Here is a 14,578-nt window from a genome sequence, read left to right on the forward strand (position 1 = left end):
GAATTGGAGAAGTGGGTTGCGAGGAGCTAGCTGCAGGGAATCATCGCCCACGTTTCAATGTGTTTTTTTTCTTTTTTTTTTTCATTGAAGTGATGGGGTGGTGGATCCGCGTCGTACCGGTCCTCCGACGCTACAGATTTAATGAGGCGTTTTGTGTCTGAGGAAGAAACTCGGAGGACTGGATAGATTCGTATTTTGCATCTTCAATCGGTGTTTGGGGTGATGGTGGAGTGCGAGAGTGATTCGGTATGGTGGACGACGTGAGCCGGAGGCGGATGTTTGATTGCGTGGGTGAATTTGATGCGGGGGTGGAGTGGAGGAGGGTTGCTGCGCATTCGTGTGTCAATCAATGTGTGGGAGGGGGCATTGAAACACTGGGTTGGAGTATTTTAGCGCCGTGAAGTGAGTATCTTAACTGTTCGAATAGTCGACGGTTAGATTCTGCATTTATTTTACAAATTTTGGGGAATGAGCTCAGAGTCTTTCGGGTGGAGCTGGCACAGTGGCGTGTTATGGAGAGGTGACAGTGTATATTGAGGGTTGGCAGGAAAGAGTAAATTTTTTGGTCTTTTGGAAGGCCAGGCTGGTGTTGAAGCTTCGCTTACTCAGGGCTGTAGAGGAGAATGCTGATCGACTGCCCTAGCTCCCCTCGCCTTAGTTGGGACAAAATTCAATCTGAGTTCTATGCTGTTACAGTGGTTTAATCTGGATAATGTATGTAGACTTACAGGCCTATTCAAGTTTCAGGAGTGATGAATGATTTGAGGTACGTGTCAAGTGTTTCTCCTGATTTTACTTTTTCGCTCTTCGTTGGAACTCAAAGGTGACCTCATGTCGTGATGGCTGAAGTCTTGGGTTTGAGCGTGTGTTCCAGTTTTTCTTCTCCCTCAAGAAATGTTTTGGAATCTCAATATCTCGTGGCCCATTTTTTCTGTTTTTGGTGATCGCCGTGGGTTTTTTCTCGAATGTTTGCAAATGTATTCTGCTTTGGGTCTCGCCGAGTTAGGTCCATAATGTATCACGTATTTGGCTAAATGTGAATAAGATTTGTTTTACAGTGCACATTCGCAAGCCTCAGCTACTCTGTAGAGAACGAGTGATCTAACTTCAAATTTTGATTGTTGTGAAGCCACCCAGTTGGGCAATTCGGTCATACGGTCATTCTGCTTCATGTTTTGACGAATGGGGTTTAAATGAACTTGATATTGACTAATGGAAAATGAAGCGCATGCCAAGGCTGCATGCAGCATCTTCTTCTACAAGGGCAACTAGATGCACGATCAAAAGCTTTGGAATTTCTAGCTGGCTGAGGACAACTGACCTTTTCAACGAGAAGATAAAATGTGGGGTGTGTTACGCGAGTTGGACTCCGTCAGAACTTTTAAAGACCGTAAGAAGAGGTCGAGATGGCAGAGACTTCTAAATCTAGGCAATATGGTGATGAGACTGATATCATTAGCGATTCTTTGAGCAAACTCAATCCAGGCAGAAATGGTCTTTGAGAAATGGATTTGTTTAGTAGATAGTGTTCACTGGTAATTATCAATCAGTAATTCAGATCCAACAGGAACAGGTAAATCAACTTGTTGAGGAATAGTACACAATTAAGATGAATCGAAGTATTACCTTGGCGGTTCCGCGCCGTGATCCAGTTGGGAAGGCCGATACCTCTGCTATGCAGCGATGGATGGTGGCGATTTGTGCCATCCGATTTGATCTTCAACAGGGGCAGGTAAGCTGTAACGGATAGGACCTCTCCATGTACTACTGGCTTCTTTGGAGAAGATACAGAATTGGTAGTTCAAACTTGCATAGAGATTGAAGTGGAGAATCATGGGACTTATGTATAACTATAGCGTAGGCGCACTCAACATCCCAGTGATAAAATTGTCTTTCAATGATAGTGGAAATGTTAGACTCTTGTATTTATGAAATACGGCCAAGTGTTCAATCTGTGGTCTACAACCAAAACTGTCGTGGGCAATTTCAGTAGTGACGCTGTCAAGGACTTTGGATGATCGAGCGCAGTAATGTCTGTAGGTTATCCAGAAGTTTCTACTTGTGGATGTCGTCCAAATCAATCCGACATTTTGTGTACTGTACGTTTATTTAGATTTTTCTGATTTGGAAGTCGTAATGGTGACTAAGCATGGCAGCTGTTAGAACCGGCTCTATTCAGTTGCTGTCAAGTGGTCTGTGCATCTGTATCATTAGTCATACCAGTTCCGACTTTTCTGTTGGATGTTGTTGTACTGATCATAATCCTCAACCTGTTTGCTTGTTGCCAGTTAGTTGAAGAATGCTATCCACCTAATGCGCTCTCTCCAGAGGAAGAACTTGATGTTGCCTTCAGTTCATTTCCAGATTCTATGTCGCAAGGAAGTACTCATGCAAGTGTGCACGACTGCGCATTCTTCTTCCGGATCCGCAGGCGTGGTACTATTCCGGCTCCGAATCCAGCTCCACCACGAAGAACAACCTCTCATCCGTCTTCGGACACATTTGTAGAGGCCGTTGATGATACAGGTGAGTATCATGTGACTATGGAAACCTGAAACCTCACACTCTTACAAATGCTCACGTGGTAACTTTGTCTGACGGCTGCTACCTTCAAGCTGTACTGATGTTCTAACTCAAAGTCTATTCGATGTCTACAGTCAGCACAAACTAGTGGCTCTAATTTTTGCAATTTTTCCTAACTACTTGGTAAAGTCGTCTTTTTGTCTGCCACATAACCTGTTGAACTTTTGAACAAAAAATTAGTATTTGTATTATTTTTTATTTTCCTGGATAAGAAGTTGACTTCTACAAAATTGTTTGTCAAGACGGATGGGATGTATAAGATTGCGATAGTTTAGAGTCCATGTTGTGCTCCTGCGTCCGTCCATCATAACGCTTTATTTACAATCTTGCAGCGCGAGAACTTAATTTTGACAGACCCCAAGGAGTACAAAATTCAATAAGCGAGGGTTGTGCAGCCCTTGAAAAGTCTTCAGCTGATGAGGAGGGTGGTACTGGGAGTGGATGGGGTAGTTTGCCGCTCCCTAGCATTCTTGCAAATATGATTTCTCCAAAGCCTGCAACAAGGATAACTAGCAGTAGTGCCCCTACCCTTTCCTCAAATAATCCTCCTACCACTGTTTCAGTCCGTCGTGAAGAGAACACCAATCTTCCTGGATATCCACTAGATCCAGTGAAAGGGAGTTCCCGTGGTGGTCCTGGTAGTGGAGGTCCGCGGTACCTGTATGGTTTTGTCTTCAACAGGTATTGCTGCTGGAATCAGCCTGAATTCTTTTTAACACTACCTCCCAGTATTCTTCAAGTTATGTCATAAGGTTTTTTCCTGTTTGTACTTTACTAGTCATTTTCATGAATTCGTGGAATCTAGGAAGCTAGTTATCTTTAAGACTCACAATTGCATTGTGTTGATAATAGGCAAAGGCAGGATGAGAGACTAAGACGTGGGGGTGAACAAAAGTCTGTCGTCATTCTCTCCGAGCGCCCCTATTCATGTGTTTTCAAGCCCTTGGTACAAATCGCAGGACCTATGTATTTTGATATTGGTGCACGAGCTTTGGAGCAGATAGCATCTTATGTCTCTCGCTGGGCACCACCACTTCATGGACAGTTGATAGAATTACTGGTTGGGACCGTCGTCATACGCGCCCATCTCCCACCAGCCCATGCGCTACCTCCTGGTTGTGGCACTCCTATGGATGATTTCACCTCAGCAATGGCACCAGTGCCCCCCTTAAACAGATCCGTTCCTCAGGGTGTTTTCCACGACGTTGATTTGTTTGGTTCTTTCCGAGGAGTCCTCATGAATTTGTGGGTCCTTTGGGAGCTTCTTTTAGTGGGTGAACCTCTATTGGTGGTAGGTCCCACTCCCCCACAAGTCTGCGAGGCAGTAGCTGCATTAGTTGGCCTAGTTGCACCACTGCCATGTAGTGTTGACTTCCGACCTTACTTCACAATCCATGATCCAGACTTCGGTGGACTTAATTCTGTGAAAGAAGGGGAAAAAGCTCCTCCAATGGTTCTGGGTGTTACCAATCTTTTTTTCCTCAAGGCCCTAAGAAACATTCCTCATGTAATATCTGTAGGAACTCCAACTCCAACTCCAAGCCTTTTGAAGCTAGCAAGGAGTAATAATAATTCTCAAGCTGGGAACCGCCGCTTGTCTCTGCAACTACAGCTATCTCCATTGACGAGATTCTCTCCAGCAAATCTGCTACAAGTTGCAAGAGTTCGTAAAGACGGACCCCTTTCTTTGATGTCAGAGCATCGTGAATGTTTGTGGACAAGTTATGTGACAGCAACGAAACCGGACACGTCAGTTCTCAACCGTTTAGTTGACGCTGGTGTTTCCCCCCAAACTGAGGAGTCAATGTCTATGGTGAACAATGAGGTTTTGAGGCGCCACTTTCTGGAATTGACAACCAACTTTCTGGCACCGTTTGGACCTTACCTACGTGCAACTACCCCACAGGAGGGAGCATCACCCTTTCGGGATCCACCTCCTCTCCCCCCTTTCAATGCACATTCTTTCCTTGAAGGTCTGGCTGCTCGCGGAGCCGGAAAATTTCTTGCCAAGCGGTTGCGTGCCAACTGGCTGGACCTCTACAGGTAATAAACTTTTTGTGCCATCTATACAGGGAAGCTTTTGATGTAAAGTGCAGTTGTTTGCATCTCGGGACCTTGAGCTTGTAAACAGGGTTTGTTGGCTTTTCGTACTTTACAGATACACCCTGGTTTATCATCTTTTGAAATAATTCAAAGGTGGTCATGTTCATGAGGGTCGATCGATGATTGCCTTGCTCTATCCGTCATTCATGTTATCACTATGTTATCAGTTATCTTGTGATAGAATAGATTGTGACCACTGCATGACGTTGCCAAAACATTACAGACGTTTTTTGGAGGGACCAAATTTCATGCCATGGTTTCAGCGTAGACGAGCCGTAGCTGAGCAAGAACAGCATCGGATTTGGAGGCAAGCTCGTTGCAAGGCTGATGTAGAGTCCTTTCTGAAGTCAATGTCAGAAGTGGAGGTTGTAGACTCTTTTTCTGCTGTTGAGCGTCACTTAATCATAGAATTACAGGTACAAACTGACGAACTATTTTCCCAGGCGGTGCTTTGTGGATGATGAAAGGATGCGTGCATATCAATTTTGCAACTATATGGTTATAGAATTCTTTGAGTCTTCTGTTGTTTTATTTAGGTTTACTCGGTTAAGAGTGCATCGTATTAGCTTTTAGTAATTACTTTACCCTTTCGTATTCTTATACCTTGGGATATTTTCGTAAGAGACAAAACATTTTGATTCGATTGCAATCATTTCTAGCTACGTCAGTGAACATGATCATGACCTTGATTATTACAGCCTTGTTCAGGTATCTAATCCACACAGCTTCTTTTATTCCAGATGCTACAGCGGGCAGGGCTTGCTAACACACAGACACAGACGATCAAGAAACTAAGAAGTGATTTACGCACAATCTTCAACTCGTTGCCTAACGATGTGCAGCAGATGCTGCTGACCAATCCACAACGAGCAAGCCACCTCCAAGGCGGTAAACCAGAAATCCCAAAGACTCCTGAGAAATCACCCTCTAGGTTTGGATTTTTTTGGCCAACATTTGAGTCCTCGCAATCGGACGAGACGACCCCTGAGAGATCAAGCAGACAGCAAGAGCTGCTACAGGACCCCTTAGATTTGAACAGAACTTGATAGCCATCATCTGTTATCGTGTATCAAATTGAGCAATATCATGCCCATGGAACATGGGTGTTAGCTGGTTTTACGGTCTCTCTACCTCTTTCTGAACGTGGCTCTGTCTAGTTTGATGTTTTCGGGGCACAAGACCACAAGTGTTAACTTGAGGGGTTAACTTGCAACATCTCACACTTGAATCGTGTGAAAGAGTGAGATCAATATCTGGGCACTAGAAAGTGTGACAGTTGTTCTGCAGGTAAGCGGTTTCCTCAATAAGTAGTTGATTGTCCTTTGGGAATACTCAGTAGCTGAATGCAGGAATGTGTGTTGTGTGGTTGAAAGTTCCTGAAAAATGGTCAATTTCCTTGGTGACCCACTCGAATTCCCACATCCGACAGTCACATTTGTGGGTACGTTTGTTAGTTTACAACGTGAAAAAAGGCCTGTGCACATGAACAACGGAGACCAGCTTCACTAGCCGAAATAGATGATGATTTTCAAGGCCTGCCTGAGCCCTTAGCCAAATGATGACAGTCGGAAACAACTCCCTGTTCCTATAGAGGTAGTCAATCCTGCTGGATTGTCCCGGGATTTTCTCTCGGTCACAACGCCTGATCGAAGCAGATCCCTGAGGTACAATATTTCACTATCCTAAGATTTGGGGCATTTAAGGATTCGATTCTGCGACGACTAAATAGAAATGAGCATTGGAGTTGAAGTTGCATGATTGGTAACATGACGCTTATGAAAGTGATCTTTATTCAGACGTCTAGGAAGTTAATCATGATGCTCAAAAACATGTAGTTCAACGGCCATAGAAAATTGTAACAATTTGGGTTACTTTTTGGTTTGATATGGAAAGTTTAACATTCCATTTTTTGTATACCGTGTAAAAATCCAGAATTAATCATGTTAAATATCATCATGAGGAGACAAATTTGGACATCCTTCAAATTTGTACATAGAGAAGATGTATTGTGGATAAATATTTGAAATAGATGTTAATTTAAGAATTTGGGCATGTTTCAAATCGTTTGGCATGCTCAAGCCCTTTTAATGTAGGACGTTGGTTACTTTGTCCTACATTGTGTAATATAGGATACAACTTGTCTTATATTACACTTAATATGAAACACAATTGAATGTGAATGGAGAATGTGAATAGAGCTACACAAGAGGAGCAGCTCTGTATTTAAAGCCCAATAACAACTTTTTGATGATTTCATGACAAATGTTATATATTTAAAAAATGGTCCTTTATTAGAAATAAACTATATTGCTCAATGTAATTTTAGTTTGAATGTTTGTTTTACATTTGCCAACCAGTTCTAGTTCCTCGCAAACTTATTAACAAAAGCCTCTTACAAAGCAAAACAACTCTTGTTATAGACAGACAAACTATAACTTAACATATATATATATATATATATATATATGTACTTCTGTGTGTGCATATCTAGTTACTTATGTGTATATGTATATATATATATATATATACATACATATTGTTTGTGTGTGATGTAGAGTAACGATACGAATCAAGACTCCGGTCGTTGCTGTTCCAAGAGTCTACTTCGGCGTTCCAGCTTCACACGTAGCAGATCCAAGTCTGCATCACAAGCTATAAATCCATCAGGTCACGAGGAGATCGAGATCCAGATCGAAGACAATCTAACGAGCATGGATAGTTTCTGATGACGATAAAGATGATGATATTGTTGATATTGTTGTTATTGTTGAAGTTTTTGCAGTGAAACATAAGATGGGATTTTTCATTCTTTTCCACGTGTCAGGAGCATCGAAATTGTTGCATCGATATATGGTGACGATCCGACTGGTGGTGTTGAATCCCTCTTTTCCGATCGGATTCAGCTCCTTCACTGAATCAGATCGATTCCACCGTGGTGCGTTGTCGGAGGAGGCACGACCAACGTGCTCAGCGCAGTGCGGTACTGATCCGCTCTGACAGGCGTCAAACGATTGGGATCCAGGCATCGGCATTGTTTTGGGACCTTCTGTAGGTGACCATTATAGCCTACTAGTTGACGAGGCTCGTGTGGGACAACAGCGCGTGGAGCTTGGCGCCTGCGACTGAGGAGCGGCATCGATTCCAACCAGCTTTTAATTCTTAAAAACAACATCAGGCTCATGTAGTCTTTGTAATCTTCCGATCTTTTCACACAACTCCATGTTTCTCGCTTTAGAATACCATAAAGATGAGGATGGAAAGAGGTAAATGGGTCTTGTTTTTACTGGAAAGTTTTGGTGTCAAAATCTCGGCGATGCAATCTGGGCTGTACCCACTTCTCAGGTAATAATTTAACGACACGTTTGTTCATTTCAAGTCATGATATTCTGTTCAGACTTTTAGCTTTGCAGAGATGAATCGTTCAATGAACATCGTTCCAATTGCTGCTGACTTCTGATGTTAATCTGAAGTCAATTGATGAATACGAAGTTTGATGTTTGTGTAATGATACTACCATTTCCAGCAATTGATTGCAGAGCTCAATGGTATTTGAAACTTAGCTAGGCACCCATGTTGTGCCACTCACGACGCTGGGGTTTGCAATCATCAGTTTGAGCACACAGCGTTTTCCAAAGGGTTGAAACTCTAGAACCAAGATTCTTCTTATCAACGTGTCCATCGTTGCAGTTGTGCTAGTTTTACAATATTGTTTTCTTCATGTTCTTCACGTGGTTGCAGAGACAATCCAGGAGGAACGCATTTATCCTTGATGGCAACACACCGTGAATGACTGTTGCTAGTGAACGATAGCTATTTATTTAGAATATCTCATCCTGGAGTTTACTCTTGAGCCTGTAAGTGGGTCTGACACTGCCGATATTATGACCTTGCGTTTCAATGGATGAGACAGGTTCCAGTGTTAGTTGATTCCGCGCTCGAGCTCAGAGGTTTTAAACCATGGTGAATTTACCATGTTTCCTTCCCATGGCATGAAGCATTTCAGCGTTGACTAGAGCCGATGTGATGTTTTTGGGGGATTTTATAATCGACTAAAATTTGGTGGTCACATTCTACATTGTTTCATGAAGGATCCGCCATCGGTACCATTAAAAATACATCAGAATTTAACTCTGGGTCCTTGAAGGACAGCTTGATCTGCAAAAACAGCCCCGCCGTTAGGATAAGTTGAAGTCAGAGAGCGGTTCGAACGATGCTCCTGCCACAGACTGTCTACAGCACTAGCAAATACAAGGAGGTCATCACCTCAATGATTTTAATCATGTGAAGCATATCAAACGTTGGATCGACCTGGATTCATAGAAATAGATTCTTTTCATGTTTTATATCATATGTTAATGGATCTGATTCTTAGAAATAGAAAGATATAACACGTAATATAAAACATGAAAAGAACTCGCATAATAAACGAAAAGAATTTCAATTTTCCAAAATTTGTGCAACACGATCGACGAGGCTTCTTGACTACATCGATGACAGATATGCCTCATCTAGTCGAAGCACGGATGCTTTACTACGGTGATCCTCCAGCATTGGCACTTAGACGGCATCCTCCAGTCCGGAAAGATCGACAGTGGGATAGGCTCCTGCAACCCAATTCAGCCAGTGAAAAAGAATCGTGGATAACTCAGGTGTCTTTCTACCTCAGATGGATCTTGTTACTTCTACGGTAAACACTGCCGAGAGCAGGAAGCCAGAACACTATGGCGTAGGTTTCTACAGCAGTGATGGTGGTGAGAAGTTTCTGACTACACTAGCGGAATCTGTGAGGGGCTCATGGCTCGATTGGAAAATGCTTTCGCAAGCAGGAAGCATCTATTGAACACCTGCAGCCTTGGTTGTCTTCAAGCTGACTGTCAGCGATTCCGCTCTATTGATAGAGTGACATGGCACGTGAACCTGTGCGTCATTCAAAGCTTGAGATGCTTATAGAGACGAGAGAGATTTGCCAGGAAGATTGAAATTTGATGCCCTGGCTGTTGGACGCATGGAAGACTTCTGGGCACTGTGACATGTTTTGAACAGCGATGAGATTAAGGAGCTGTAGTTATACCATCTAAATGCTGGTAAAGGGACTTTAGTCTCGTCGAAGAACAGACAAATAGGACAAGACAATGGGGGAAACTGCCACCGCAGTAGAATGAAGCAGAGAGAGATATGGGGGCAAACACAGTGCAAGAGGTGGACATACACTTTGGAATCATACAAAAAAAGCCATCCAGCCCAAATACAGGTTGCTGTAGAAATCCTGCGTCTAAACCACGGGCAATAACTTTACCAATCAAATTTTTGTTGATATCCAATGAAAGCAATGCCAAAATATGTCAATCCGACTTGTGCACTCCGCCTGTCCTCATAATACCTGCCTAAATTACAATCCTGAATTATCATGAAGTCTGGCCATTAGCGGCATACACTGGGCCCCGTTTCTGTACGTAGTGCTCTTGCCGCTAAAGCCCCCCCGTGCACTTAAAATGTGTAATCGCTGAGAGGAAAAGAATTACATATGTATATGATGTTTTTTCTTCCAAAAAATACACCTTAAATTACAGCAGTATGTACAAATGTAAAGAAGCGGATTGCGGGAGAGAGATCCCTCTTGCAATCGGTCAGTGACTGAGCTGAAGGCCATCTCACAGTCCGCAACGTCGAAACAGGGTCACGCGCCACCATTATCGAGCTCCATATCAATCCCCAAACTCGTACCGCAGATAATGTACAATATAGATGGTCCACACAGCTGGGTGTGTAATGGGAAATGCACCATGTCATCTCGATGCTACAGAGCAGGACTGAGTGCGTGGAGGATCACCTTTTTTCTTTCTTTACAGTTCGAGAGTGATCCTTCTCGATTTGTTTCGCACCCGAACCCTAACCCTTGCGTAGAATGCAATGGATGCACTACTGAAATCCTAGACATTCCGAGTCAGTAAGCCCAGGTTAAGATTTCGTGGCCGAAGCCTGCATCGACAGGCGCGGTGATGTCCGGAAGTCGGTACTTGTAGCTCCCGTTCTCGCCACTGCACAGGCTTCCAGTCAAACAGGACAACTCGGTGCCTCCGGTGGAACTTTGCAATGGCGATGACGAGTCATCTCCTGTACCATCATTGTTGTAGAGAGAAGCCTCGGCTTTCTCAGTTTGCCAGGCGCCATATTCATACCCCTCGGGTATGCTCTGTGCTTCGTCTTCGCCCTCACTAAAGGACGATGGCTCTGTCTTCGGCCGCAGGCTCGCCACTCGTAACCCCGTAGGCGTTGTCATGTTGGCGGGTTGCATCAGCACCTGTGGGGTAAACCCTAGCTGCCTCGGCAGGTTCATGCCCTTCTCGTAGGAAGCATCGTACATAGGGTACGGCTTTGAGAGCAAGTTATTGAGATTGTTCAAACCTCCTACTTGTTGCAGGATGTCCATTCCAGCAGGTTGCGTATTAATCCATGACATGACGCCGTTGGTGTCCTTGTCGTGATCAAAGTCGTGAACGCAGTTGTAGCAAGCAGACATCTGCTCCGTGCCCGCACACGTTTCGCAATCAGTGCAAGTCCCGCCATCGGTGACAGTTGGGTTTGGCGAATTGTTGTCCATATCCGGTGGCAAAGACGACCTCACATCCTCAAGCTGGTACACAATGGCCTGACGCATACGTGAATCCGAGAACAGAAAACTACGCTTTGCTCCAGAACTCTTCTGAAAAATGCGACACACCACCCATTCATCCTGTGCACAAAACAAAGAAAACTTTGTTCAGCACATTAGAGTATACAGGATCTGGCCCTACCACATCCAAAACGTTCTTCAAATTTGTTCAGATATGCAATACACGCTAGCTGCCCGAGTTTAGTAACAGTCTGCGAACAGGAAAGACGCAATACAACCACACCTGCATACCTTGTTTACACGAGGAGGTAGAGAATGTCCGCCATCGCCCTCCAGCCGGTACTCGTGCATGATCCAGTTGGTCTTCTCCCCCTTGGGCGCGCGGCCCCGGTAAAAGACCAAAGTCTTCTTCATGCCTACCAGATGAGACCGCCCATGCGCAAACACATCTCGGTCTTTTCCAGTTGCTTTCCAGTAGCCTGCATCTGTGGCTCGATTAGTGCGCATACCTGTCGGATATTTGCGGTCACGCAAGCTGAAAAAGTACCATTCCTTCTCCCCCATCTTGGCTTTCACTGCATTCAACGCCGCACCACAATTCACATCAGTCCCGATGATTCCTCTTCTGAAATCTACAGATAGAGTCGGTCTCAAATTCTCCGCTACACAAGGGAGGAAAATTTCCTGAGTGCGAGATGGCAGCAGGACCTCGCATGCCCAAAACTGTCTTTTCCAGAGCAATAGATTCTCAGAGTACACGAGGCGGAGGTTTACTAACCAGGAAGGTCCCAAGGTTCGCATTTGTTGAGATCCACTTCCGCAATGGCGTGAACAGTGAATCTGCTGTCGAGTACCTTCTTGGTTAGATAATAGCTGACCAACTCTTCGTCGGTGGGGTGAAACCGAAAGCCAGGAGGCAAGAATGGCTCTCCTTGTTGGCTTTGATCCGTGTCTTGCGGCCCCTGAACACTAGTATCTGCCATGATTCGACTGAGCTCCCGAGAAGGATTCGAAGACTGATTTGTTTCCTGAGTTGGACTTGGAGCTGCTGATCAAGGCTTTAAGAAAATGTTAGGAGAGTTGTGGTAGCGTGGTATAGATCAGAGGGGCGACCGTGGAAGCGTCAAATCTCAGACATGGAGCTCGGCTGCCGAATTGGATCGTTTTCGGGACAGCGTGACGGGGGCGTGATGCTACAAGTGGAGGCGGCTGTGACATCCCCGAATGGAAGGGTCCATGACTCCTCTCGTGGCTCTCCGTTTGTCGACCTTGAGACTTGATGCGTAGAGACTCGATCGCGGAGGCTTCACGGGTTCCCCGCAGCTAGCAGCAACTTCCGGTGAAGGATGATACTAAGCCTCAATTATGATGATATTTGCGTCACAAAGCTGAGCGTGCAGAGGCTTCCCGATGTACTCCTTCATGCCACCGACTGTTGACCTGCGTCTTGGACCGCTGATATTTCCTCTTGAAGTTACTTCAAACTCAAAGCCGCTCTTGAATTGTTGTTGCACTTGACATAGGACACCTTGAGAATTGCTATCAAAGTTGTAGAATCGCACATGAGCTCCAAATCTGTAGTACAAGTGTCAACTGTAGAATTGCAAACGTAAAAGGCGGGAGGAGGGCAGAGAACTAAGAGAGAAGAGAAAGTTCGCGAGCACCGCGAGAGAAAGAGAGAGGGAGAGATATACAAGGCGAGAGGGAAGACACAGAGGTGCTCACAATGAAGACAGGCCACAGGATTGAAGGAACTGTCACGAGCCAGAAACCGAGAATATGGAATCAATGCTTGAAAAAGAAGGTAGCAGTAAAAGATGCTGCGGCGGCAAAATAGAGATCGAATTTTCAGCGAATAAGGGAAGTGGTGAACACTTGCAGCTAAACAAAGTATGCGTACTGTCAGCTCATTGGCAAACTCTAGCTCAACTAAGCACTCTCCAAATTAAGACAAAAGGCAGAGATCAGATGCTGACAAAGTGCGAAGTAGCACAATTTCTGACCCCCACTCTTCAACTTCGACAACACATGCTCCTCACACTACAACTCGGTTCCAAAACCCGACTTCAACCTCACGATCCAAAATCACACAACTTCACAACGTCGACCCAGTTCTCCGCTGCTTCGACTCACCGACACATTCACATCAGCCAAACAAGCATACACACAACAAACCACCAACAGCAACAACAAGGTAATCGTACTGGTATGTTCTACGCACTCACGAGCGAAAATCTTCCATGGATCCACCAGCAGTTCAAAGGAAACTGCCCCAGAAACCAACAAACGAAGGCTCACATACCAGCACAACGTCAACCAACAGTAGAAGGACGCAAGAAAGGAGTGGAACACAGATGGAAGGCTGATTGCGGACGAGGAAAGGAAGGGATGTGGGGATGTGGGGAGCGAGAGAGGATGGGAGGGAGGGGGTAGGATCCAGCAGCAGCCAAAAGAGCAGCAGGCAAACAAGCACAGAAACACGGGGCGCTGGAGAAGTAATGCTAAAGCAGGCGGGGAGAGTGGGGTTGCCAACCAGCCAGAGTGTAAGGGAGGGAGGGAGCGAGTCGGAGTGGGACCGACTCGGAGGACGATGAGTGGGGGAAAACGAAGAAGAAAACGGAGCGAGGGAGGAGGACTGGTGTGGTGTGAAAAAGGGTTATGTGTACCCAAGGGCCCTATATTGGCCAGGAACCTTTTCTTCTGCCCCCCCGGGCAGTGGCCGGGCCGTGCCCAGCGGGCCAGACCTTTTTGCGGCGCGGATCCCAGACTGGTGACAGCCCCCTCCAAGGCTCACTAGCTCTCTCTCACTAGCTCACTCTCTCTCACATACACTCTCTCCCCCCCTACCACTTCTCGCTATCTACTTAGCTAGCTCTAGTCCCTCCTTCTCCTTCCCCTCCCTCCCTCGCTCAATTACAGAGTGGGTGAATATCCCCTCCTCTTACCCATCCAGCCCCAGCCCTTTCACCCTCCCCGTCTCCTTTGGACGTTACCTTACCTTCGCCTCGTCTTCTCTCTCTCTACATGTGGGTGTGTCCTCCTCCCGTCTCTCTCCTTCTGTCTCTCTCCTTTCTCTTCAGTCTGTGGGGTGCAGAGAATGAACCCACTTCTCTTCTGATGAGCCTGTCTTAGGTGTGGGCCACCCCACCCCGTGCAATGCCATGTCATGTGAGCTCTGCTGCCGCTCCCGGTTCTTCTTCTTCTGCTGCTGCTGCAGCGTTGTGTTGTTGTTGTGTTGCTGTTGTTGTGTTTCTTGAGGTTTTGATTAGATTTGTTTCT

General features: G+C 45.4%; 2 protein-coding genes across 3 annotated transcripts; one reads left to right on the forward strand and one right to left on the reverse strand.

Moving 5' to 3' along the window:
- Positions 1-105: 105 nt before the first annotated feature.
- LOC112281058 (uncharacterized) lies at positions 106-5,810 on the forward strand. Of its 2 annotated transcripts, XM_090249650.1 has the most exons (8): positions 106-402; positions 548-766; positions 1,130-1,732; positions 2,289-2,526; positions 2,916-3,264; positions 3,436-4,626; positions 4,910-5,102; positions 5,427-5,810. In XM_090249650.1, exons 3-8 carry the CDS (start codon positions 1,610-1,612, stop codon positions 5,730-5,732), a joined length of 2,400 nt encoding a protein of 799 aa, XP_090105776.1. In that variant the 5' UTR covers positions 106-402; positions 548-766; positions 1,130-1,609; the 3' UTR covers positions 5,733-5,810. The 2 variants fall into 2 exon arrangements, with proteins under 2 accessions (XP_090105776.1, XP_024372989.1); XM_024517221.3 differs by having other exon boundaries at positions 177-766.
- A 4,128-nt stretch (positions 5,811-9,938) lies between these two features.
- On the reverse strand, positions 9,939-13,804 carry LOC112281059 (uncharacterized). Its single transcript, XM_024517222.3, has 3 exons — positions 12,078-13,804; positions 11,591-11,874; positions 9,939-11,419 (listed from the first exon to the last, which is right to left on the reverse strand). Exons 1-3 carry the CDS (start codon positions 12,280-12,282, stop codon positions 10,631-10,633), a joined length of 1,278 nt encoding a protein of 425 aa, XP_024372990.1. The 5' UTR covers positions 12,283-13,804; the 3' UTR covers positions 9,939-10,630.
- Positions 13,805-14,578: the final 774 nt, after the last annotated feature.

Source organism: Physcomitrium patens, chromosome 4 (genome assembly GCF_059467195.1).
Source record: "Physcomitrium patens ecotype Gransden chromosome 4, ASM5946719v1, whole genome shotgun sequence".
Lineage (NCBI taxonomy): Eukaryota > Viridiplantae > Streptophyta > Bryopsida > Funariales > Funariaceae > Physcomitrium > Physcomitrium patens.

Bases quoted from the DNA above. Each gene is read 5' to 3' on its own strand.
- LOC112281058 (XM_090249650.1), top strand. From the start codon at position 1,610: ATGAATCGAAGTATTACCTTGGCGGTTCCGCGCCGTGATCCAGTTGGG. The intron at 3,265-3,435 runs GTATTGCTGCTG...TGTTGATAATAG, and splicing joins TATGGTTTTGTCTTCAACAG to GCAAAGGCAGGATGAGAGAC. The intron at 5,103-5,426 runs GTACAAACTGAC...CTTTTATTCCAG, and splicing joins ACTTAATCATAGAATTACAG to ATGCTACAGCGGGCAGGGCT.
- LOC112281059 (XM_024517222.3), bottom strand. From the start codon at position 12,282: ATGGCAGATACTAGTGTTCAGGGGCCGCAAGACACGGATCAAAGCCAA. The intron at 11,875-12,077 runs GTTAGTAAACCT...CGTTGAATGCAG, and splicing joins CGAACCTTGGGACCTTCCTG to TGAAAGCCAAGATGGGGGAG. The intron at 11,420-11,590 runs GTATGCAGGTGT...TTTTGTGCACAG, and splicing joins TACCTCCTCGTGTAAACAAG to GATGAATGGGTGGTGTGTCG.